The sequence below is a fragment of the Podarcis erhardii genome (genome assembly GCF_964252035.2).
Source record: "Podarcis erhardii genome assembly, chromosome: 5".
Classification (NCBI taxonomy): Eukaryota; Metazoa; Chordata; class Lepidosauria; order Squamata; family Lacertidae; genus Podarcis; species Podarcis erhardii.
Genome location: NC_138509.1, coordinates 65,079,212 through 65,105,151, shown reverse-complemented (window position 1 = coordinate 65,105,151; position 25,940 = coordinate 65,079,212). Strand labels below are relative to the sequence as shown.

Sequence of the window (25,940 nt, the reverse complement as noted above, 5' to 3'; positions counted from 1 at the left end):
AGATGTCAGAAAAGATAAAGCACCATGTGATTACCCCAGGCCTGCTTAGACTTTTGTCCCCTTTCTGGATTTACACTGGATAGGTCTGCAACCCAACACCAGTTACAGTGGTACCTCGGGTTACATACGCTTCAGGTTACATACGCTTCAGGTTACAGACTCCACTAACCCAGAAATAGTGCTTCAGGTTAAGAACTTTGCTTCAGGATGAGAACAGAAATCATGCACTGGCGGCGCAGCAGCAGCAGGAGGCCCCATTAGCTAAAGTGGTGCTTCAGGTTAAGAACAGTTTCAGGTTAAGAACGGACCTCCGGAACGAATTAAGTACTTAACCTGAGGTACCACTGTACTTGATTCATAATTGAGTGTGCAGAGATTATACAGTTGGATATGGCTCCTACAGTGTTGATCCTCAGAAATAAATTGAACAAGCCTGCCCAGAGTGCATTTGCCTTCCCAATGAGGAATCTGTTTATATTTAATAAAATGATTCCACCACAGGTAACTTCAGTTTAAAATATAAACTCACTGGGTTGTATCCAATGCTAATCCTACTTACAGTAGCCCCACTGAAATTGTTGAACATGACTAACTTAGGACCCGCTTTAGATACAACCCTTCATTGCCTGTGTCAGTCATGTGATACATGGAGTTACTGCCATTCTTTTATCAAAATGCCAAGGGACACCACCCCAAAACAAGTGGTTCTAGCACCAGTATATAGTAGTCACTGTAATGTTAAGGGAATTCATGTAAATGAGGTTAACTGCTACAGGAAATGTGGCAGACACACTTTTTGAAAAGTAAATTGTCTCCATCTCCATCCATTAAAAAAATGTATAAATAAAAAATAACAAACCAATCTAATTTACAAACAAGATCCTGAAAAGGGCAATAAAGAATCAAATGGGAAGCTGGGTTCTCTGAGCTTGGCTATTGTGTTAAGTGTTGCCTTTAAGGAAACAGTTCTGAGCATGCTCAGAACATTGGCTCCTGGATTTATCAGAAAAGTAACCTGCTAATGTGGCTGGATTGCCATCCAGGAGGGAGGGGAGAACTGCACAACTAGGGCTAAGAGCTAGTAGCTCCATTAACATACAGATATCTGAAGGTATCTGAAGAAGTGTGCATGCACACAAAAGCTTATACCCAGAACAAACTTAGTTGGTCTCTAAGGTGCTACTGGACAATTTATTATTATTATTATTATTATTATTATTATTATTATTATTATTATTCAGATTTACTATCATGTTTTATTCCTGCTTGGTGATAAATGGATGGAGCCTTCTGGTCATAGCAGTGCTTTTTTTGCTTTGAGAATCTGGGTGATGCAGAAAACTGATTGACCAGAGAACTGGAGATTCACAGAAGAGTGGCTTTGAGATTTTGATGGAAAGTCTCTTAAAAATTGTGTGATAATTTACATGGTAGGGCTAAGCCCTTGTTGCCCTAATAGACCCGCCTCCACTGACTTTAATCGAGGTAGGAGAAATGAAGAGTGGAAACCATATAAAATACTAGATTTTAGCAATGGCAATTCATTAATTTTTAGTCATGTTTACAAAGTGTTCTCTCAGTTTACAACATACACTAAGCACTGGAGGGGGCAGCTTTATGGGGCCCAAATTCTGTACATGTTGTGAATACCTATAAATTGCCAATGAGGTGGATAAGAAGGATGAAGTGGCGAAGAATTTCAGAGCTGGAATCACGTGGAGGAACAATCACTAGAAGTTAGTCTTGCTTCACACCCTCAGGCGAATTCTACAGAGCTGCACCTTGCTGACTACATGTTTCATTTTTGTTCCACGTGTTTCATTTTTATCCAAGGAGCCTAGTGTCCTGTTATGTGGTTCTCTCTACGTAGATCCCAAAATAACCATTTGTGGTTGGTTCCTTGAGAGTGTGTGAGATAGAACAAGCTTCATATCAGAGTAGGTATTTAAATCTGGATCTTCCTGCTCAGCCAGGCACTCTAATCATGGCATAAGATTGCCTTCCTGTTTACTCAAGAACCTGAATTTTGTGGGTCCATAATTCATCTCTTTATTCACTCTTCATGCTTAGTTGTGTGCCTTATTGGTTTGGTATGAAGAAAACATTGTGAAGGTGACCAGAGACAAACTAAAAATAAATGCCACAGTCCAAAGAACCTAAATACAATTAAACCTAAATGCCTGGGCTGTGTGTATGTGTAACTGGTGATATTAGCCAATAACCCAGGCAGTAAGGTAAATGAGCCCCAGGAGCATATCGTCCTCAGCTGTAAAAAATTAACTTTGTTTGCTTTGCAAGAGCAAAGATTTAAAATGTGCTCCTGGAGTCACGATGCTGGATTGAAATATTAAATTACTTACTGGTTTTACTGCTTTCCGAACCAGTTTCTTTGTGTTCTTGCTAATATGTTTTGACTGGGTTGGTGGTAATCATAGAAGAGTCAAAATGTCCGAGGCAGTTGCACTATGGTGTCAAAATGTGTTGGTTTTCCCAGAGATTTCTGTGACCCTACTGACCTGTCAGCTTTTGCCACGTTTGCTTAAAAATGCCTTTCTGTGGAAGAACAGCAGGTGTGGGCTAATCCTTATCCCTCCCCCTCTTTTAAGCAGTGCCGATCCTTGCGTTACAGGGCACCTCCCATCTCCTGTGTGACTTCCAGCATGGCTGGTTTGAATGTCTCCATAGCCTTTTTCTTCTCCATTGTCGCCCTTTGTGAGGTGACCAGGAGGCTCTCCAAGAGAATTTTTCCACCTCAGCTGTACTCGTGCTTTGCTAGCGAACTGGCCAGCTCATTCCAGCTGTGTGCTTGCTGCCTGGAGCTAAAGATGCTTGTGGAGATTGGTCCATGGGGTGGTGGCTTTGGCCCAGATGTGAGCTTCACACTCCTCTTCCTTCTCTTCTTGGTTCATGGTGCTTCTTTTGATGGAGCTTCTGCCAACCCTGCCGTCTCACTCCAGGAATTTTTAGCTTTGGATTCTCCTTTTGTTGCCACAGTTGCCAAACTCTTGGTCCAGTTTATGGGGATGATAGCAGCTGGTGCCTTGACCAAGCTGTATTGGTCCAGGGAACTAACAGACTTCCACATGATTCAAAACTTAATGGCCCAAGACTGCAGCTCATCGCTCAGAACATCTGTCTCCCATGGCATCTTTGTGGAAGCCACATGCTCATTTTTTTTCAACGTAGCGATTCTCAGGTTCCAATCCAGTTCTCCCATGTACAGAGCCCCTGTCATTGCACTCACTGTTACTGCCTTGGCCTACACAGGTAAGGATTCAAAGCTAGTCTCCTCCTCTTCCCAATGTTATATGTTCAGAAACTTAACCAAACAATTTAATCTGTGCTATGCTTTTGTATATAAATGGAATTGGGCCATGTGGTAAATAAGGGTCATTTGCTTGTGTGACTTTTAAAAAAATATATAATTTTATTTATAATTTTCATTTATATACATTTCAACAAGAATTCTATCATTTCAAATCTCGACTTCCTTCCTCCTCTTTCTGCAGTTCCTTAAATTTATTTTCATCATTTCCTACATATTCCAAATTATCTTAACTTATTCTTTTATTAATCTGTTTTCATATATAGTTTTGAAACTGCAAGTTATTACAGTAATCCTTCCAATGTCTTAATTTGTTTAAAATTTGTTTGTAAATATTCAATAAACCATTTCCATTCCCTTATAAAAAGTTTGTTGTCTTGATTTCTTATTCTTCCCAAGCTTCTGTAGCTAGTTTTCTTTTGTCAGGACCTCTTCTTTCCATTTTTGGGCAAATAACATTCTTGTAGTTGTCATTGCATACATAAATAAATTTCTATACTGTTTAGGTAGTTCTACTCTTATAATACCCAAGAGAAAAGCTTCTGGTTTTTTAATTATTTTCATAAATCAATCAATAAAGCAATAAATGTTACCTTAACTATCTTTTTCAATTCTTTATGTATCATTTCCCAGTAAGCCCTAACCTTACTACATATGAAAAATGTGCCTTTGTCTTTACATTTCCAACAGTTACTCAATTTTGATTTATACATTTTTGCCAATCTACTAGGTGATAGATATAACATTTTCATGTAATTTTCTCTTAGACCATAGCTTGCTGTAAATTTTATATCCATAGTCCATAATCATTCCCATGCTTGCATTTCTATATTATGACCAATATCTATTGCCTAATGTATCACTGAAGATTTCACTTGCTTGTCTTTTGTCTTCCATTCCAATAATATTACACATTTTAGACATCACTTTAACATTACAGTCTAACGGGTCTCTCTCCAATTGTAATAACTGTTGCCCAAACCCATGTCTCATATCTTTATTAAATGCTTCATTCAAATGATGGTAGTGTATCCATGTTGTTAACATTCCTGATAGATCCTTAAACTCTTTTAATTTAAATTCTCCCTCTCTTAATAAATTTCTGTAAGTTGCCCAATGTTCCATCATATTCTTCTTCACCACTATGGCTTCCAGTGGTGAAAACCAGAGTGGTATTTTGGTCTCCAATAGATTTTTGTATTTATCTCATACCCTATAGAGATTTTTCCTAATTATATGGTTTGTAAATCCTATAGGTACTTTCACCTTTTCATACCACAAATATGCGTGCCAACTAAAATTTTTATCATGACTTTCCAAATCTAAAATGTGCAGATTCTTTAATATCAACCATTCCTTCAACCAGCACAGACAAGATCCTTCATAATATAATCTCATATCCAGCAGGCGAAAACCTCTTTTGCATCTCCATATTTTATTCTCTGTTTTTCCCATTGCCCGATATATTTAGAAATGTCTTTTGCCATATGTTGAAACAATCTGTCTTGCCAGTCACCAGTATTCATTGAAACAAAAATAACATTCTTGGTAATACATTCATTTTTACAGGCGACACTACCCAACAATGCAAGTTTCATTCTACCCCATATTTGTAGGTTTCTTTTAATATCCTCCCATATTTTCAAATAATTTTCTTTATGCCTAAGGGCAGTATAAAGGGTGAGATGCTGGGAATTAGAAGCTAAGGTGGTGCTTGAAATCGACAGTGATAGAGGCCGCTAGAAATCACAGTTATTTTGTTGTTGTTTAGTCATTTAGTCGTGTCCGACTCTTCGTGACCCCATGGACCAGAGCATGCCAGGCACTCCTGTCTTCCACTGCCTCCCACAGTTTGGTCAGACTCATGTTTGTAGCTTCGAGAACACTGTCCAACCATCTCGTCCTCTGTCGTCCCCTTCTCCTTGTGCCCTCCATCTTTCCCAACATCTTTCCCAACATCATCCCAATCACAGTTATAGGGGATCTGAAAAATGGGACCAGGAGATGACTGGCAGAATCCGAGACCTGGGAGAGGAGAGGGTGGAAGAAGACTGGAAGAAATTCAAGACTTATTTACAAAAACATTGTAATTTGGTTGAATGCTAAGAAGGATGCTAGATCATAAATAATCTGGCACCATTAAATTAGATTGAGTTATGAAGATAAGTTAGATTTAGGAAAGCATAAATTTTTGGATAACCATCAGATCATATTTAAATCTCTAGGATTTGAACATAGGGTATCTGAAACTAGAAAAGTAACATGGGAAAGATAGATAACAACAATGGAAACAAGGCGATAAATTGCTGGAAAATTTTTTATTGTGATGAAGGTAGGAGCGGGAGGCGTGAGGGAGTCCAAAGAAGTTGTGAAACTATGTTGAGATATATGCTATATTGTTTATTTTTGTGTACTGTATTAAAAAAATGTTAATAAATATTATAAAAAATGAAAAATGGGACCAGGAGGATTTGCTCTTTGATTCATTGATTCTCAAACAGCTCCTAACCGAAGAATGGGAGGCTGTAGCACCTCTTGCTGCTGAGGATAGATGTGTCACAGTGCCCATTCTACTCAAGGCTTCCTGAAGATACAACATCACTGGTCTTACTGCTTTCTGTTTGTTCATCAAAGGTCTAGGTCCTTCTAGAACTAGAATTTCCTTTCCCTCCACCCTGCACTGGGTCTCTGTGAATGAATTCTGTGCTCAGAAGTAGAGGGCTTTCTATCTCTATTCCTCAACCGTCTTCAGTGCCTGGTGGGAGGAGAGGCTGCTGCCAGCCAGCCCTACATAATGCACTGACTCTGAGGGGCAGGCAGAGGGCAAGGACACCCTGGGTGGGAAGAAAGGGGGAGCAGAGCGCAAGGAGTCTTGATTTTTTTTTTTAAAAAAAAACGCTTTGTGTGTCCAAGTCCACTCTTGCCCCTTTCTATAATCTATTTATCGCTGTGCATTTTTCTTTTTGTAAATCTACCAAAGAATAAAATAAAAGCAGGATTACGGGGTTTCCTCAGGACAGTGGAGGGTGTGTGTGCTGTCCTGTTACCCTTCTCCACATAAGAAATGTTCTTGGGCAGGGGTGATACACAAAATGTGGGGTAGAAGAGGGTCAATTGGACAGGGAGTGAGAAATTTCCCTATTTTCATCTGAAAAATGTTAGAGGGTATGACTGCTGTCAGCTTCTGTACATGGAATTGGTGATGGGGTGCGGCACTGGGGAACCATCTTATTCTTAAAGTAGTTTAAGGGTGCTGGGAATTGTAGCTCTGTGGCGCGGGGACTACAATTCCCAGGATTCTTTGGGGGATGTCATGTGCTTTCAGGTTGGGTTGAATGTGCCTTAAATGTCTAGTATGGATCTTCCCAGAGAGAGACAGCACTGGCCCAGGGCATGTTGCCTTCCTGAGTCGCTACCTAGCAGAGTTGCAACTCAATACTTCAGATTAAATTCCCAGATTCTTCTGTTCTTGTTTCAAACTAAACACCTTTCATCATGTCAGTTTAACAGATCTTATCATGCACATATTGGTGTCTAAGCCAATTTGATTAGGTGGATTGAACTGTTTGCATTTCTCTTCCTGCAGCTGCACCTTTCACAGGAGCCTTTTTCAACCCTGCCCTGGCATTTGCTGTGACTTTTTCCTGTTCTGGGAACAGCTTACCAGAGTATATGCAAGTGTATTGGTTGGGGCCCACTGCAGGTAAGTCAGATTTCAAGACAGTGGAAGAAACAACTATGGTTGCAGCTGTGACAAAATTTTGTAGTACAGACGAATAATGCCTAAAATAATGCCTTTGTGGCTTAGGGCCCTCGTATCTACGGGACCGTCTCTCCTGGTATGCCCCGCAGAGGACCTTAAGGTCCATGAATAACCATAGTTTAGAGGTCCCAGGCCCTAAGGAAGTCAGACCATCCTCCACCAGGGCCAGGGCCTTCTCAGTGATGGCTCCGACCTGGTGGAATGCTCTGTCCCATGAGACTAGGGCCCTTCAGGATTTAACCTCCTTCTGTCAGGCCTGTAAGACAGAGCTATTCTGCCTGGCCTTTAATTTGAATTCAGCCTGATCTTTTATTTCCCTTCTGTTCCCTCTCCCTCCCTTTTTATGAAGATCACCCGCTCTGAGACCCCACAGCTAATTCTCCCTTAGCCTCCTCACTGGCCCAAGTACGACCAATTCAGTTAGCCCTGAATTTTTCCAGATTTAAATTCAGTCCTCCACAATTCTGAAGCAATTTGTGAATTTCTGACCCTGAACATGGGAATTTTTCAGCTGCTTTGGAAACATTAAATTAACGTGTGTGTGTGTGTGTGTGTGTGTGTGTGTGTGTGTGTGTACAGGCTTGCTCTTAACAAAAACTAGCAAGCAGTAAATAAAACCAAGTTGGTTTTATTGTCATAAAAAAGTATTATGTTTATTTATTTAAGGAGGTAGAATGATCAAGAAAAATAAGATTTTTTTTTTAAAAAAAGTGCCAGAGATGGGATACAGCTTTGAAAAGTTTGAAGACTACTGCTTTAAAACAAGTTAAAACATAGAAGCTACAATTAAAATCCTGCTGCCTACCAGCCGAGAATGAAATGAAGAGTGCCTGGGGAAATCCAGCCAGATGGGCGGGGTACAAATAAATTATTATTATTATTATTATTATTATTATTATTATTATTATTATTATTATTATTATTAATGTTATGAGGCAGCCACAGTCATGAACATGTAACAGAGCAGGACCCAGAAATCTTCATCATTCTTCCCCAGCCTGCAGCCTCTGCTCTCTTCCCCTTATTTAGGGCTGACTAAACATAAACACTGATCACCATGATCACTGCAGATGGTGACAGCAGTCACGAAATTAAAAGATGCCTGCTTCTTGGGATAAAAGCAATGACAAACCTAGACAGCATTTTAAAAAGCAGAGACATCACCTTGCTGACAAAGGTCTGTTTAGTTAAAGCTATGGTTTTCCCAGTAGCGATGTATGGAAGTGAGAGCTGGACCATAAAGAAGGCTGATCGCCGAAGAATTGATGCTTTTGAATTATGGTGCTGGAGGAGACTCTTGAGAGTCCCATGGACTGCAAGAAGATCAAACCTATCCATTCTTAAGGAAATCAGGCCTGAGTGCTCACTGGAAGGACAGATCGTGAAGCTGAGGCTCCAATACTTTGGCCACCTCATGAGAAGAGAAGACTCCCTGGAAAAGACCCTGATGTTGGGAAAGATGGAGGGCACAAGGAGAAGGGGACGACAGAGGATGAGATGGTTGGACAGTGTTCTCGAAGCTACCAGCATGAGTTGACCAAAGTGAGGGAGGCAGTGGAAGACAGAAGTGCCTGGCGTTCTCTGGTCCATGGGGTCACGAAGAGTCAGACATGACTAAACTACTAAACAAAACAACAACAAAACATAAGCAGCATTGTTCTGTTCTGCCTTGAAAGTCTTTGCAAGTTTATAGTTCTTATCTTAATTGCCAGCAATGTTGTCTTAGAAAGTCTTTGACAAAATCAACATACTGTTTTCTAAAACAAAAGCCAACAAATATAATGAAATAAAAAAGGAATGGGGACAAAATGGCAGTTCAGAAAGATTTATTTCTCTTCTCTAATTCAAGATAAGATGTGTTTGATGCCCCATTAGGTTTTTCTAATCTGGAGCAAGCTTGCCTATAGTGAAGGTGCCCTTGTATGAAGGCCTCAGAGTCTTTTCACAAATAGTTGCAATCCCTGCAGGTTTTATAAGGTCATTCTAGCAATAAGCTGATCAGACTTTTTGTGCAGACTGATTAAATCTTCCTTGTTATTGACTCTCTTCCAGGGATGCTGGTAGCTCTGTTCATGTATCGGGGGAACATCCCACGACTCTTTCAGACAAACCTGCTGTACAGTCAAAAGAACAAATACAGGATCCCCAAGGGAAAAGCAATTTTAGTGTCTGGTGCTGAACAAAGACAGCCAAAAACACAGAAGGCGACCAGCTGCTCAGGACCATCTGACAGAACAGAGTGAAAGAGATTGGCATTGGTGGGTGGCACTGGGGGTCCTTTCAGTCTTTGATTGTTATTATTTGGCATGAGGAAGAAGACCTTGAGCATCTCTCTGTGTTCCTGAGGTCGCTTGTAGTGCATTCTGGCTGGAAAGAAGGACAAAAAGTCACCTCTCATGTGCTGCCATATCACCAGTGTATTGCGTTGACCTAGGTCCTTGCAAAGGTCTGTAGAAGTTAAGACCCTTAACATTCCATACATTCAGGTTGTCTTCTTAGTGCCCTGTTCGGGATATTTTTCATTCTTTAGCATTCTTATGAATGGGTGGGATGATGTAGTACCTTGTGGCCCCCACCCAGAGAAGGTTAGCTATCTTCAGTGCTTTCTTTCTATGGGTTTGCCAGGGTACACATACCCCGAAACATTTTTATGAATCTTTGTACTTTTGTCCATTTACTGTATTTATTTCCCCCGATTTGAACTATTTTCTTGAGTCAAAATGAAAGTACCCCTAAGAAAAAAAGCACTGGCTATCTTTATGTTCTGTGATATGGGATAAATAAGGGAGGAGCCTGTGGCCCTCTGTATGTTGTTGGACCCAAGCTCCCATCAGCCCCATCCAATGTGGCAAAGTGGCAAAGGATGATGGGAGCTGTAGTCCAAGTTCCCCAGCCCTATTATATAATATGGTCGGATCTTTGGCATTCTTGAATGTACAGGCAACTCGCAACTCACATGCATTCAAGTCGCGAGGGACCATACACATGTGGGACGCTTTTGGCGCTGAAAGCTGGTGGGGGCAGAATAGGATCAGAATTGGGTAGTGTGGGGGCAAAATAGACCGGATCGGACCAGAAGGGACTTACATGCATCCCACTGACTCATATCGCGGCCCGGAACAGAACTCCTGCGTAAGTGAGGATTCCTCTGTATGTGTTAATAAGGGTTTGACACTTAAATCATATATTTGATTTCATATGAATCATATGATTTCATATGAGAGCTGCTGGAACTGAGTTCTGGTGAGTTCTGGCTGAAAAAAGCCCTGGGTATTTTTTGCACTTGTGTAATGCACTGGAAGTGTGCAACAGCTTTTTTTTGTGTGTGCAATTGCTTATTCATTAGATTTTCCACTTCCCCTTTACCATGAAGTCTCCGGGTGGGTTACAGCAATTTAAAAACACAATCTTTAAATTGCGGTAGTTTAAACAAACCACAGTCAAGAGAACTGAGTGCTCCCACCCCAAAATGTGCTAATAAGCTTCCAGCGGTGACAGCAGATGTACAACAGCTGACTTACTAGCTTAAAAAAAGTATTTTTATTAAATTTCCAAAAAGAATCCACATAAAATACCAGTGCATATTACAAACTTTTTTCTTTCTTTTGTATTGTCACCTAATATTGACTTACTGACTTTTTATGGTAAAGGGAAATCCATATTCACTCTGGGCAGGGGGAAGAGTACAGGCATGGCGACATCACATAGACAACGCTGAAAGTTTGTGTCAATGAACAGCCCCGATTCACAATCAACACTCCATCTGGAATCTGCCCCTTGCACCTGTGTTGCACCTTGAACTTACCCTGTATCCTTTTGCACCCTCACTTTCTCTACCCTTGAGTACATAAGGGATAATAAATACACAGTCATTCAATATATTCCTTGTATAACTCATAACAATGTGTTCCTATCAGCTGATCTGAATTAAGTCATTTGCAATGGGGAAAGCACATCTCTCTCTGTAAACAATGAGTAAGGTAAACAATTTGTTCAATTGCTTAAATGCCAACCGATTGCCCTCGTTACAAATTAGAAGTATGATCCAGCTAAATTAAGCACTAAGGCTGCAAACCTAACTCCACATACTTGTCTAGAAGCCCCACTGAATTCAATAGGGCTCATTTCTGCTTCTGATGAAGCATGTTGAAGATTGTTCTGTAAGACTACAATCCTACTTTGCATATTTTTGGGGGGGAGTAAGCCCTGATTATCTATGGAAATCCATTCTTAACTCTGTCCTTGAAATCAGTTTGCCTTTGAAAAGTGTCCGTTTCCATGTTGTGTCTGCTTTATCCCTCCCCCCCCCCAAGAGACATGATTGTGATAGTTTAAAAGGACCCCTTGTGGTCATATTGAAAGTGTCAAATGGAACCAATACTCTAATAGCAGACGGAGAAGTAGTCATCAGAGTAGAGTTGGCCACACATGATGAGAAATCCTGTAATGTACTGACCCACACAAAACTTAATTTCAAGTTGGTTGTCAGGATTTGGGGCTGGGGGCTATTATTTATATCTCTTAGAAATTCCTTCCCTATTGGCAGTGCTTGATGTTTGGTGATAAGCCAATTGCTAATAAAATAGATTTTTGTTCAGTTCAACTTAATGTGAATTATTGCTTGGTTACTTCTAGCATTTTTATTTTGTATTTTTTTTACATTTGTATAGTGGTTTCCTACAGTCAGCTTGCTTATTGATTGATTGATTGATTGATTGATTGCCCAGTTTTTTCTCAAAAGAGCTCAAGGTGGCTGACATGGTTCTCCCCCCCCCCCATTTAACCCCCCCCCCAAACAACCCTTTGAGGTAGGTTACAGCGAGAAACAGTGATTGGCTCAAGACCACCTAAGTGGGGATTTGAACCCTTGTCTCCCAGGCCTTAGTCTAGTACTCTAACCACAACACCACACTGGCTCTTTAGAAGAGGGGAAGTTGTAGGGACTCCGGTATTACAGATGAAGGGTGGGAGGCAGCACAGGACTATGTGGATTTTGATTCCCATGTGGATCAAAATACCGTTTTTAAAGGCCCTGGTAATAGGTGACTTGTGCTAGACATTATCATATTTTGCAGCTGAATATGCTTTTGTCCTGATGTCGACTATGATCAGAACCTTGTTCTTATGTGTCTCACAGATTTGTTCTCAAACTGCCCTGCGGTTGTATAGTTTTGGCAAGTGAGCTGGGTTTCTGGGTGTCCAAGTTTTCTGGGGAAATTGTTTCCTATACAGGAGGCTACTATACTGAAGCTCAGGTGTCACTAGATGTTGGCACATCTGCCTTGTTGCCCTATCCAGCCCAGGCTTTATGTTATAGCCTAGTATTTTTGCTTTGCCATACTGCAGCGGGGCCAGTGCTGGGTCTGCGATCTTCATAGGGGCGACGCTGCCACCTTCTTGAAGGCAAATCTTGGCCAGCTGTTCCCGCTTCTGCTGCAGCGCCCTCACTTCCTGCTGCATGCGCTCCCTGCCCATGTGCCCGTCTATCTTCTCCCAGAAGGTCCTATTGAAATGCACATAGAGTTCCCAGTCCAACTTGTTCCAGCTTTTTATCTTCTCTATGGTGTCTTTGGAAAGGTGGGACTTTGTGCTGTTGTCTCTGCTGTTGAGAGGGAAGGAGACCACATCATCCAGGTCCCAGCACAAGGCCTCCTTCAGCAGCACCATGGATTCATCAAAGTACTCTGAGATGAGGAGAAGGTCAAATTGTGCCTCAATGCCTCTCAGCATGAGCTGGACATTCTTTGCGGAGAAGTTCCCATTGTGGTTATAGCCAAAATCGAACGTCATTAGGTTTTTGGCATACTGGCTGTCACTGGTTGAGGCACTGTAAAACTTGGAGGTGTCGTTGAGAAACTCCTCTAAGCTCTTGGCTTTGGCAAAGGCAGAGGACCCTTTGTAGTAGGCGAAGGATGATTCCATGAGATGAATGGGATTCCGGAGGATAGAAAAGTAAAAGCTTGTGTTTGGCATGACTCGAGCAACCTGGGATTGCAAACAGAGGAAACATTGTAAAAAATATTAAAAATAATCCAAATCACGTTTTTCATTGAACTTTTGTCACAACTCCTTGGTCCCCATATGCCAGGCTGCTTTAATGGGGGTGTATTGTGCAACTTATTATTGATCCTGACACAATAATAGCACATCAGTGGTGAATTTATTCTGCTTTACCTTGTTCTGTGAAGCTTCCCCAATGCTGCCACATGATTGCTGCATTTGGAAGGGCTACGATGCAAGAAAAGCAGCACAAAAAAGTAAACCAGAATAGTTGTGGTATAAAAATGTGTTGGGTTTCAGCAGGAGGTTACAAGATAAGCACACTGGAAATGAAGCAGTGCGACCACCCTGACACCTTTGCAGGAACAAACAACAGAAGCCCCAGCCAGCATAGCAGATGGTCAGGGATTATGGGAGTTTTAGTCTTGTGGCATCTGGAGGGCACTACATTGTCTACTCCCATACCCCTCAAACCAGTGTCATTTTTCTAGAAAAAGAGGTGTTGGGACTCACCATGAATGCCTTCCTTGTTTTCTTATAAAGGCAATGGTGCCCACCTGAGAGGTGCCAGAACTGAGTTCCGGCAAGTTCCGGCTGGGGGGGGGGAGCCCTGCCCTCAACTGTTCTGATAAAATGGGGACATCTTGTTTTTTCATGTGAGAGCATGGCAGCCATTTTGGGTGCCACAATCTCATGCAATCTTGCCCCCCCCCAATAGGTGGGAGTGTGGCCCGTGGAGGGTATGTACTCCTGGTATTCAGCATATACAGTGGCACCTCAGGTTACATACGCTTCAGGTTACGTACGCTTCAGGTTACAGACTCCGCTAACCCAGAAATATTACCTCGGGTTAAGAACTTTGCTTCAGAATGAGAACAGAAATCGTGCTCCGGTGGCATGGCAGCAGCAGGAGGCCCCATTAGCTAAAGTGGTGCTTCAGGTTAAGAACAGTTTCAGGTTAAGAACGAACCTCCGGAACGAATTAAATACTTAACCCGAGGTACCACTGTAATGGCAATACCCATACCCAGCTGACCTACTGATCCCTACAAGGGAAACAAAGACTATATTTGCCTGATTTAGCCGTAATAGAAAACTGACTCCCCGCTACAATGTGAACAAGCTGCATTGAACATCAGGCTTGCATACTTCCCTTTTCCCTCTCTTTTGTACACCAGAAGAGGAAACCAAGGTTGTCTGTTCCCAGTTTTACACTAACCACATTTCCCCTTATGATACCTGAACTCAGAAACTGTTGTTTGATTCCCACAAAATTAATTAAACAAACTGTTTTCTCAGATGCTGACTTGTGCTGACTAGCTAGTTAATAAACAAACCACTCTCCAGGCTCAGACATCATAGGGACTTGACCTCATTTATAATATTTTATTTTGAAATCTTTAAGTCAGTATTTTAGATTCCTGTTAATGATGTTGCTTTTAATGTATACTTAATATTTGACTTTTTCCTGTAATATGTTTTTCTGGATTGTTTTACTTAATGTAGGCTGTAAACCACTTTGAGATTTTCCCGCTTAAAATAGAAATGAAATGAAGAATGAAGAATGAAAATAAAATAATAAACAGTGCTGAAAACAGGAATGCATGTGACTGTTCCAATAGCATCATGAACACAAATCATCAAGAATGTGCAATAAAAAGCATGTCTGGAGGGGCCCAGAGTTCTTCTTGCTAACAATTTAAATGGTAACAACTCCTTGCAAGATTGTTTGTGTTTCCGATTAAAAGTTGAAGGTTGCATTTGAGCGAGCTCAAAGTGTTTTACAAGTTGAACCTAATTGTTGGCATCCATCTGTCTCGAGAGACAATGGAATGTGCCTTCGGGGCTGAAGTCAAAACGCTATGTTAGCAACACCAAAGTGTTGGGGCGCAAGCTTGGGCAGTGTGTGTGGAGGTCCTGGGCTGCCCATACAACAAGACCCCCACTCTTGGCCTCCCTGATGTGGTCCAAAAGAAAGCAGAGCAATTTGTTTGGCACCAGCTTGGCTGAAGGAGTTTCTGGAAGGAGGAATACATGGTGCCATTCAACCTTCTTAGAGACGCCACTCCAGATTTGTATAGGGTTACTCCTTAGCTTTTTATTCTCCTGAAGATATCTTGCAAGACAGCGGAGATTTAGGACCAGAGTTTTCCTTCTCTTAGATGGGCTACCTTGACAGGATGACAAGCCCCTTCAGCATGTGCGGAAACTGCCTTCCTGACCCTTTGAACCAACTATTGGTCTTGTCCGCTCAACCCGCCAGAGCCTGTCTTCACATGCAGTCCCTAACTCACCAAGGGTTTGAGGCCCATTGACTATCTTTGACTGGTTTAGCTTGCCAGTCAAGGCCATTCCCAGGGTGTTGACAGCTTCTAGGAGCCACAGGTGAGAGCTGAGTGCAAGGTGGGGGACCAAAAGTTGACAAACTACCTGAGAAGGAACACAACTTTTCCCTTACCAGAGGTACTACCCCTCACCTAACACCCCAGAAACTCCAGGTTGAACCTATGCAGTCAGAACTATGATGTGTGGGTGTGATTTATGCATTTCAAACTCTCCTTGCAACTGTGAATATCAGGGTTCTCATGATGAGCTTCTGAACTTTAAAATATGCCACTAGATCAGAGGTGTGTGTCATTTTGTTGTTGCTGTTGTGGAACAATTAGGATTTGGAAATCCTTGTCAACCTACTACAAAGCACTCAGAGATTTTCCATTGCATCTTGATCTAGCTTCTGCTCACCTCTGCTCTAAGGAATTTGCCTCCTATCCTACAGATGTTTGTGTGTTTTACCTTATTGATCCCCCCTGTAATCAGCATGGGACTCAGTATGATCTTGTTACCTTATCACCAGTCTTTTCTAACAGAGACTGATGGCCTTTACCACTTTACATTGCAATGATGGCATCCTGCTCAGTGTAGATTAAGGCTGGTCAAAATTTCATAAATTGAAAGATGCATATTCTGCACCGAAGTGGCCCCACTCCTAGTCCTTCTTCTCACCCACTCATGACTTCCAGCATCCCTCCCTTGCCCCACTGAGCTTCCCTTCCCACTCCTTACAAAATCTATTCTTGTCCACCTCTAGCAAGAACCAGTTTCCTGCCCATAATTTTAGAGAAAAAAAGCTGCTCAGCTCTTACCTCTGGTTGAAAGAACCTCATATGATGACACATAATGTGGAACTGGGGGTCTTTTTTGGGAGAAAACCCCTGCACAGCTGCTGCCGTGAAATAATAAGGATAGAACAATTGACTGGCACCATTGCTTGGCAAGGCAAAGGAAAGGTTGCGAGTATCACCAAAGCGAAACAATATGTTCATGACGGTGCTGCTGGCACTCTTGTGCACTTTGAGGAAAACAACGTGGGTCTTGGGCATGCATGTTGAACCTTGAGAGGGGCTGGAAGTGCTCCCTCCCTCCTTTGCTGTTCCAACTTTGGGAAGAATATTTTTTTCTGGTGGAGGTAGTTTCATGGTTGGTGGTTTTGCTGACACCATCCCAACTGTTCTTCTGTCTCCTACAGCACTGAAGGCCTCTGATTGAGTCATTGTTGTGTGCTTCGGAAAGGGGCGTCTTTCTGGGTCTTTGACATGTGCTGTCTGATCCTTTGCAGAAATCCTTGTTGTGGGTTCTGCCACCTTGACCAGGGAACTTCCATCCTTTGTTTCAGCAGCAGATGTCTGATCATCAGCAAAGTTCACCACTACTTGGTTTCCTCCAGGATCTTTTGGGGTGCTGTGTTTCCACCAGTCCCTCAGCCTTTTTGCTGTATGCTGAGCCTGCACCCTCTCATCACCCTCCACAAATGGGTTTTGCCAGAATTCTTCTTCGCTGCCGAAGCTGGCAGCCAGCAGTTTGGTTGTGTTCAGTTTTGTGGCTAGCCTCTTTTTCTCTGCAGGGTTGGGCCTGGGCTCCCTCTTTTGTGCGGTGCTTTTCTGCAGAAGTTGAGCATAAGTTGGGCTCCTTTGAACCTGGATGGAATTCTCACTGGCTCTGTTTTCTTCAAGGGAAAGCTGATTCTGTTTGAAATCGCATCTACAATTGCTATGGAAAAAACATCAGATCCTTCATATGGGGTTGAAAATGACATCTCCTGCCTTCTGTGTCCACTTTCCAAAAACCACTTCCTATTGCTTGCTTTCCCTGGATCCCTTCCACTCCACCCAATTCACATGCATTTCCTTTCTATATGGACCCTAATGTCACTACTGCAGGTAAGCGTTTCATTCTTTAAATCTAAAAATAAAATAGCATGGTTGTTACTGTATGTACACACAGTAACATTATAATTCTCCCCATATAGACAGAACCCTTTGGTCCCATCATCTGCCATACTTCTCTTGCATCACCCACCCCTATTATAAACAAATCTAGACAGCTTCTCCAGCTTTCCTTGACATACAAAGGTTTATGTCCACTGGCTGTGAGCCTGAGCCAAGATACACAGGATGCTGCCCTCCCAATGCAAATAGCAGCTTGGGTTGGGGGGGGGGGCGTTAAGTCAGCACTATGGCAGCTGGATGGTGGGGTGGGAGAAGAAGGATTAAACTACCTTTTCCCATGGTCCTATCTATACCTGATGTCTCCCCCACCTCCACCACTCATGGCTGCTATTTGCATTTTGTAAATGATCTGTGAAACTTGGTTGTTTTCTTTTAAAGGAAGCACCCTGTGTGCTTTGGGCTTGTGAGTTGCTGGGTGTGAAGGGGCTCAGTGTACAGGCAAAACAAGATTGTGAGAAGGAACAAGGGGCTAAAGGACAGCCAGCATTGCCACTGCATGGGAGCCCTGGGACAACTGACTATGCTCCTGATGGCTGCCTTCCCTTCCCATTTGCTACCCACATCTGGGCGTGATTTTGAATAATTGCTGGCATGAAATTCTACTATTATTATTATTAGAATTTATATGCCACCCTATACCCAAAGGACTCAGGGCGGTTCACAAAAAAGGATCACAATATATATATATTTTTTAAAAAAACAATAAGCCAATAATACTGCCCCCCAAAGAGCCACATTTTAAAAGGGTATAGGATGTTGATCAGGTCAACCAAAGGGCTGGGTAAAAGGAATCTTTTTGACTGGTGCCTAAAGGTGTGTAATGAAGGCGCTAGGCGAGCTTCCCTGAGGAGAGCATTCCACAGACAGGGAGCCACTGCAGAGAAGGTCTGTTCTTGTGTTGCCACCCTCCGGACCTCTCGAGGAAGAGGCACACGAAGGAGGGGCTCAGAAGATGATCTCAGGGTCTGGGAAGGTTCATATGGAGATGCGGTCCTTGAGGTATTGCAGTCCTGAGCCGTTTAAGGTTTTATAGGTCAAAACTTTGAACTAGGCCCATAAACTAACTGGTAGCCAGTGCAGCTGGACCAGGATTGGTGTAATATGCTCAAACTGTCTTGCTCTGGTGAGCAACCTGGCTGCTGAATTCTGCACCAGCTGAAGTTTCCGAGCCTGTTTGTCTTCAGAGGTAGCCCTATGTATAACCCATTGCAGTAATTCTGTGCAAACGCTTACGTTCAATAGGGACTTTCCCCACCATACAACTGCAAAATCCATGGGCAATGTAATTTATTTAAAATAATTCTTTTTTCCAGATGTCACCAATGCAATTTTCCCTGAACATTTAAATTTCTTCCTGGATATCAATTTTTGACAAGAGCTAAGGCATCCTCCCTCTCTCATACACTGACACTACTCTAATTTTGTATAATGACAGGTATTTTAATGTCTACATTTATTCTGATAGAAGGTCTTGTGGCATGTGAAAGACTAACCAATTTATTATGGCATAAGCTTTTAAATTTGCAACAGGGTTGGGGGAGAGTAAACCATTTACTTCCCTGCTGTGTTCCTGACGAAAATGACACCTTTAGACTGAAGTTGCTCTCTTCACTGGAAGGGAGTTATCCAACCGGCACTGATGGTGCCACCAATGAAACTGAACTGGTGGCCGATTGAAGCAAGCAAGCATCCGTATCTGGGCAGCTCCATGTCTGTATTCCTGGAAAAAATATGTATACAGCATTTGCTATCCTGTGCAGGGCCACTGAGCCTACCTGATACATTGGAACCTCTCTGCGACTTGGAATATGAGACAGAGGAGGAGGAGGAGCAAAAGGGCAACCCAGAGTCTTCCCAGCTGGCTGTTACATGAAAGTTTCCATTTCCTGCAGGGAAGGAAAAACATCAGCCTAATAATCTGGGCTTTTGATTTTTTAAAAAATTGCATTTTATGCAATGGGCACAAGTTTAAGTTAAGATGACAGGACTTAGAACAAATGTCAAGCAGGCTTAGGTTGGGTTTCTTTTCATGCACTTTCTGTAAGCAGAAGGTCACACTCAGAGAAGGGAACCCCTGTTTACACACAGTCAAAGACGATGGATTTTTGTCCTATGATAACAGCCCCAATTTGCATTAGCAAGAAAGTTCCAGGCCTTTCTAGTCCCCACACGTATGTGTTTTGGGTTTTTCTACAGGCAGCAAGTTCCATGCACCTGAAAATTCTGTATTGGATGAAGTGGACTTCTACAAATGCTTATGTCATGATACATATGCTAGTCTTTAAGGTTGCCTTCACCCACTTAGCACCTTTCAGATGTTTCAAACTACAACTCCCATCAGCCCCTGCAACCTTCAATAAGTTGCATAATTTTTCAGTTGTATCCAATGCAAGTCCTACGCAGTGGACCCACTGAAGTTAATTTCAATGTGTCTACTCTGAGTAGCAGTTAGTTGAATAAAAAACTTTATTTTTAAGATTATAAATAGATAGATAGATAGATACAGATAGATATATACACAGGGTACAGTACACCATAGTCCTGAACATTGTGTTGTGCTGTAGTGAAGATAAGACGTTTGTTGGAGGATGAAGATTTGTAGTTCTACAAAACTGTGTCTCATGCTTGGGGTGAACTGTTCAGCTGAACACACTTTTTGTGCTTGAATTGCATTTAAGTCATTTCTTAAATGAAGCTCATCCTGTACAACAAGGATTGTGTGCATTGGCTCTGAATCATCTGTAACTGAAATATTAGCACCCTAATCTCACATTTCAATAAGCAGTTTTGTTTGCCTGTTTAAATAAAAGTTAAGTGTGCATATTTCGATTTGCTTTTTGAAACAGAGTTGGGAAAGCATCTGAGAGAATGATAATAGCCTCAAGTTAGGTTTTCTGCCTGGGAAAGAATTGCACTCAGGGCTGGCCCAAGACATGCTGCCTGGGCTAGCAAAACCATAAAACGAAAACAAAGAAGATAGCATGAGAGGTTGTGCTTCTGTGTCTTCCCAGGGCTCCTTTGCAGATTGCATGACTGTGGGATAAGGACATCAGCTCAGTGGCAGAGCACATGATTAAACTAGGAATGGGCAAATATGTAAATTTGTCTCTCATTTTTCCAGGCTTAAATTCAATTCTCCACCTTTATACATCCGTTGGCTTATTTTAAGTTGTCATGAAAATGCATAATCATTCAGTGTAAATCTATCCTAATATACACATTTTTGTGTGCATTTTTGTCTCATATTTATATTTTGCAAAGCTTTTTTTTGCAATATCATGCATTTTTGCATGTTATTTTAACACCTATATGAATAGCTATTATACACATATTGCCTGGCTGCAAAAATCGGAGAAGTGTAAATTTTGAATCACAGCTGTGGTTTGGTCTGGAAACTGCAAATAATATAGTTTCAACTTGAAACATGAACTGAATCAAATTTCTCTCTCAGATCTAATTCCTACTGTATTTTCTATGCTCTGTGCTTTCGTTGGAGGAAGGGCTAGATATAAGCATGGTAAGTAAATAAATAAAAATAAAAATATTGCCTCTCTTTCTCCAGTCAAACATAGCATTCAAGATACGCTATGTCAACTTTAGTTTCCCAGTGTACCAGAACTATATGACTTCATAGTGAACCATCTTTCTCTGCTGCTGTAGCAGCCTTCAGATTTCCAGATATCCCTTTTCTTGAGCACCCATCGTGATTTGGGGTCATTATGTTGCTGGGGCAGTTATATGCAATCATGCCATTTGCATCTGCACAAGGTGTGGGGGCAGTCACACTGCTTGGTGTACAATAGTTTTCTGTAAAAAAACAAATCTTGTAACTTTTCATATCACCAGTGTTCTGGGGTCTCCCCACTCCTGCTTTTCTTGCACCATAGTGCCCCTCCTGACAGCAATGATGCCACAGCATTGAAGAAGCATCACAAAACAACTTTAAAAGTGTGATGATGTGCACACTGTCCACTGTAAATCCACTACTAATGCAGTACTCATATCTTCATAAAAAGTGTTGTGGGTGCCAGCACAAAATGGCTCCCATGGACAGCAAGAAAGAGAGAGAGAGAGAGAGAGAGAGGGGTGATGGTATTCCTTACCAATGAGTACTGACTCTCTCAAACAAAATTACTGGACATGTATACAGTGGTACCTTGGGTTACAGACGCTTCAGGTTACGGACGCTTCAGGTTACAGACTCCGCTAACCCAGAAATAGTACCTCGGTTTAAGAACTTTGCTTCAGGATGAGAACAGAAATCGTGCGGTGGTGGCACGGCAGCAGTGGTAGATCCCATTAGCTTAAGTGGTACCTCAGGTTAAGAACAGTTTCAGGTTAAGAACAGACCTCCAGAACGAATTAAGTTCTTAACCTGAGGTACCACTGTATAGGATTGCGCTGTAAATTGCTAACCATTTTGTTAGAGAAGAGGAGAAATAGCTTGCTGAGCAACCACTATCTAGCTCAGGCATAGGCAGACTTGGCCCTCCAGATGTTTTGGGATTGCAACTCCCATCATCCCTGACCACTGCTCCTGTTAAGCTAGGGATGATGGGAGTTGTAGTCCCAAAACATCTGGAGGGCTGAGTTTGCCTATGCTCCTATCTGTGGCTCCTCCCTCTCACAGAAGCCATCTAATGATCTTCTTAAAGAGCAGATGAAGCTTCTTCAACAACAGTTCGATGCTTATTGTTTCAATAATTTTATGTAAACCTGTGAGTTCTGTCTGAAAATCCGTGTACAAATACCTTAAACAGAACAGAATAAAAATAATAACTGACAGACAGGCTGAGGGAAGGATAAGTTGCAGAAATCAGGAGGAAACAGCAATAAGATCTCCTACTGTGCCCTGTAAAACTCTTTTTAATGAGAGAACCAATTCTTTTGTAGAAAACACCCCGCACCAGAGCTTTACAAACTGTGTGTCACAACATGTTACTGTGTCGACTGCCGTGTGTATGTGTGTCAAATGAATGCTCTCTGCGCTCCTCCCAGGGTTGGAAAGGGGTTAGCTTAACCTCTGGTTTGCTAGTAAAACTGAATCACTGTGTCACCAACATGAAAAGTTTGGAAAGCTCTGCCCTACACCCCATTCTGGTTGTATGTTCTACTTGGTTGGTTGTGTGTTCTACTTTTCCTACCACTAGAATCTCAATGACATGTTTTTAATTTTCAAATAATATGTGTGCATACACAATATCTTTTCATAGTTAACACACACTGAATCATGTAAATGCATTTTGCTTAAAATGTGAAAGAAATGCTTTGTGGCATCCAGTCAGATCCAGCTCTTTTCTTCATTGTAAGAATTCCGGTAATTAGCTGGAACTAGGTAGTAACCATAATCTATTTTCTCTGCCCACATTGCATATTAATAATTAATTATTTTTAAAAAAACGTTTAAAGGAAAACCTAGAGCGTCTATGATGAAGATGAGGTTTTCATCAATGAAACAGAGGGCATAAACCAAAAGGAAGATTCGCTGTGCTTGTAAAAAAATGTATCCAGAGAAATAGCTCTATCATCAACAGCCTATTGGGCCTTATTTGTTCACAGTCTTCCTAGATTTTCTCCCTTGTAGTGAGAAATCACTCTAAAATGTTTCCAGTTCAAACCCCCCCCCCATCTTTCTTATAGCTTGAGGCCGAGTTTCTCTCTACCACCAGCATGCAACACAACAGCACTTTGTGTCAGAGCCATATGGCTCAAGTTTACTCCTTCCCCATAGTTAGATTGTTTTTTTCAGCAATAAAATTTAAGGTAAAGTCACTTACCTGATCCAGGTTCTTGCAAGTTTGCACATGGTTTGGTTTATGGAGCACAGAAACAGTGCCTTCTTCACTGAAATCAACCCAGGCTGCTCTGAGATGGGCAAAAGTATAAAGCAAATATACCGGTACTTTTCTTTTCTTCTTAGAGACGTGTATATGGAAAGTCCCGCCTACCTGTACTTTGTCTGCAGGTAATATATGCAGAATTGTTTTTTTTTTATTACGAGAAGGGCTTGCCTTCTGTTGGCATTAACCAGGAGCTGCCTGGAATTTGCCACATTATTAATGAAGCAGTACTAATGGGGAATAATGCCTTTGCTAATTCCCCTGGGGCACTATTATAGTTAGGAACCAGCAAACATCACATGATGAAATGAATGCGTACTCTCCCAGGTTTCTTACAAGTTCTCCAAGCAGCTCTGCATGTGATAACACAGCGTCATTCTTCATGCATATTTTTGTAAGATCATTAAATTGAAATAGAATGCTCACATCATCCTAAGAAGTCCAAGGACGTGATTTCAATATGCACAATATGCTTATGACCCCCAGTTTGAACTATCTATGCCAAGTGAAGCTACGCAGATCCTGATGTTTAGAAGCAATTGTGGGTTAAGTGGGGGTCAATAAGTTGAAATTGAACCCTGACAAGATGGCAGTCCTGTGGTTGGGTAGTTCTCAGGTCTGGGCATCAGGCAGATTGCCAGTTCTGAATGAGATTGCCATGGCATTGCCATTGTCTGGGGTTCCTCTAGACCAGGCATGCCCAAACTCAGCCCTCCAGATGTTTGGGACTACAATTCCCATCATCCCTGACCACTGGTCCTGTTAACGAGGGATGATGGGTGTTGTAGTCCCAGAACATCTGGAGGGCTGAGTTTGGGGATGCCTGTTCTAGATAGTTGTCTAGTTGAGTGTGATGTATGTATGGTTAAATTATATTTTACTTGTGAGCTGCCATGAAATTGTCTCTTGCAACAAAGAATAGGCTAAAAATGTTTCAGATAAATAAATAAAAAAGCACAGACCCTTATTATCCCACCTGTAGACTGTGTTCCCTAAAGCATCCAACCCCAACCTGGTTACCTCTACATGTTTTGAAGCATAGCTCCTAAACGCCACAGTTGTAGTTCAAATCATACACCAAAGTCACATGGTAGAAGGAGGAATGCCCGACATGGTCTATCAGTGTCAGCCCAATATTGGGTCATGTCCCATTTCTCTCTTTTTTTAGCCCTTGTTGTGTCTCATAGTGGCTTTGACTGTGACACTCAAGTGGAGGAAGCCAATGTGTGCATGAATCACACACCTGCTTTTCTCGCTTTGCTTATAATACTTGAAGCAGAAGCCCATGTCTGAGCATAAACAGATCCCAAGTGATGTAGAAATTCCAGATGTGAGAACAGTTGATGCATTTTACAATGGCAGGAGGGCATGAGACATTCTATGAAAAGCATAGAAAATTGAGCACACGATTTCCTTGTGCATCTACCACTTTAATATCTGAATTATGTTACTTTAACTATTTTGTGACTGCAGCACAAAAATATCAAGATCAGTAGAGGAACAAGCACAATGAAGTCCAAATTACAGGCTGGAATACTTCCTTGCAACAAGTACAGTGTACATATTTGCAGGGAGGTAAACCATTTCCCATTTTTAAGGGAAGACCAAATATAGCAAACTCTGCCTTTTATGACTGTGGTTATTTCAGAGGCAGCTGCCAAGCGCAGCAGAGTCAAATGTTGGCTTACCCGAGGCAGCTCCTCAAATCCTATAGCTTCGGGTGCCAACCCAAAGCTTATTTATCATGATTCTCAGAGAAACAAAGGTGTGTATGAGAAAATTATACAGTCTGCATTCATAAAGCTGGCTTGAGAAAAGCAAATACTCTGGAGCTCTAGGAAATAAACTATTCTGAAGAAACCAAGGGAGATTCCATACTAGCCATTAGCAGGTAATTGCCAGACTTTGTTCATTCACTCTATATGGGACATCCACATGACAGTGGACACTGCTGGGCTGTTGCTGTTTGCAGGTGGGATTCAATCACATAATGGCGGATTCAAGTTGCACAATTCAAGTTGATTTGGAGCTCTTGTACAACAAGTCTCTGCATCTGATATTTTTTGCAGTAAGGAAAGTGACTGGGAAATGCCCTGGAAAGTGTGGGATAAAATTTGCTTGATGCAACACCATCTAATCCCCCTGCAATCAAACCAGATTGAATGTTCAATAAATAGGTGACATAGTCTAACCTGCAAACAAATCAGGATGAATGGCCAAGAAACAGGTCATCTGGAAAATGACCACCATAGTCTAAAATCTTCTCATATATTTCCCTTGTGGTTCTTCTGTCTTTTTTCTGACTAGAAAATCTGACTTTTTCAGAAGAATGAGTAGCACCATCTTCACAGGTGTAGATGCCTTTACCACTAGTCAGTGGCAGACCTACATTTTTTGGAGCCCTGCAGCTTGAAATGTTATGGAGGCCCCTTCACAACCAGCAATGAGGTCTGAGTAGCCATTGCTATTTTCATCAGTTGGGTTGTCTACAACCTTTATAACATCTGTGCTGCTGACTCTCAAACTTTGGGATTGTTGAAATATATCCAACAAAAAAAAAATTAATCGCTTTGAGTCATGAGACTCAAATTGAGTCTACTAGACCAAAATATTTTAAGAAATGTGGACGAAAGTCACTTCTGGGGCCCCTGCAGAAATAGGGGCCCTGAAGATAAGCTTCATTGGTTTCATAGTAGATCTGCCCCTGCCACTCGTCTTTCCTCCTT

General features: G+C 41.8%; 2 protein-coding genes and 1 long non-coding RNA gene across 4 annotated transcripts; 1 reads left to right on the top strand and 2 right to left on the bottom strand.

Annotated features, from left to right (window-relative positions):
* Positions 1-761: 761 nt before the first annotated feature.
* Positions 762-11,691, top strand: LOC309343261 (aquaporin-12-like). Its single transcript, XM_081864556.1, has 3 exons — positions 762-3,267; positions 6,912-7,028; positions 9,141-11,691. The coding sequence occupies exons 1-3, from the start codon at positions 2,661-2,663 to the stop codon at positions 9,329-9,331; spliced, it is 915 nt and encodes a 304-aa protein (XP_081720682.1). The 5' UTR covers positions 762-2,660; the 3' UTR covers positions 9,332-11,691.
* On the bottom strand, positions 6,220-7,029 carry LOC309343272. The gene is made up of 2 exons (XR_014157228.1): positions 6,918-7,029; positions 6,220-6,788 (listed from the first exon to the last, which is right to left on the bottom strand). It is a non-coding gene; the product is annotated as an uncharacterized lncRNA (long non-coding RNA).
* On the bottom strand, positions 10,606-23,443 carry LOC309343240 (galactose-3-O-sulfotransferase 2-like). 2 transcript variants are annotated; one of them, XM_081864504.1, is made up of 4 exons: positions 23,152-23,443; positions 19,150-19,260; positions 16,232-17,135; positions 10,606-13,073 (listed from the first exon to the last, which is right to left on the bottom strand). In XM_081864504.1, the coding sequence occupies exons 1-4, from the start codon at positions 23,178-23,180 to the stop codon at positions 12,234-12,236; spliced, it is 1,884 nt and encodes a 627-aa protein (XP_081720630.1). In that variant the 5' UTR covers positions 23,181-23,443; the 3' UTR covers positions 10,606-12,233. The 2 variants fall into 2 exon arrangements, with proteins under 2 accessions (XP_081720630.1, XP_081720631.1); XM_081864505.1 differs by lacking the exon at positions 19,150-19,260.
* Positions 23,444-25,940: the final 2,497 nt, after the last annotated feature.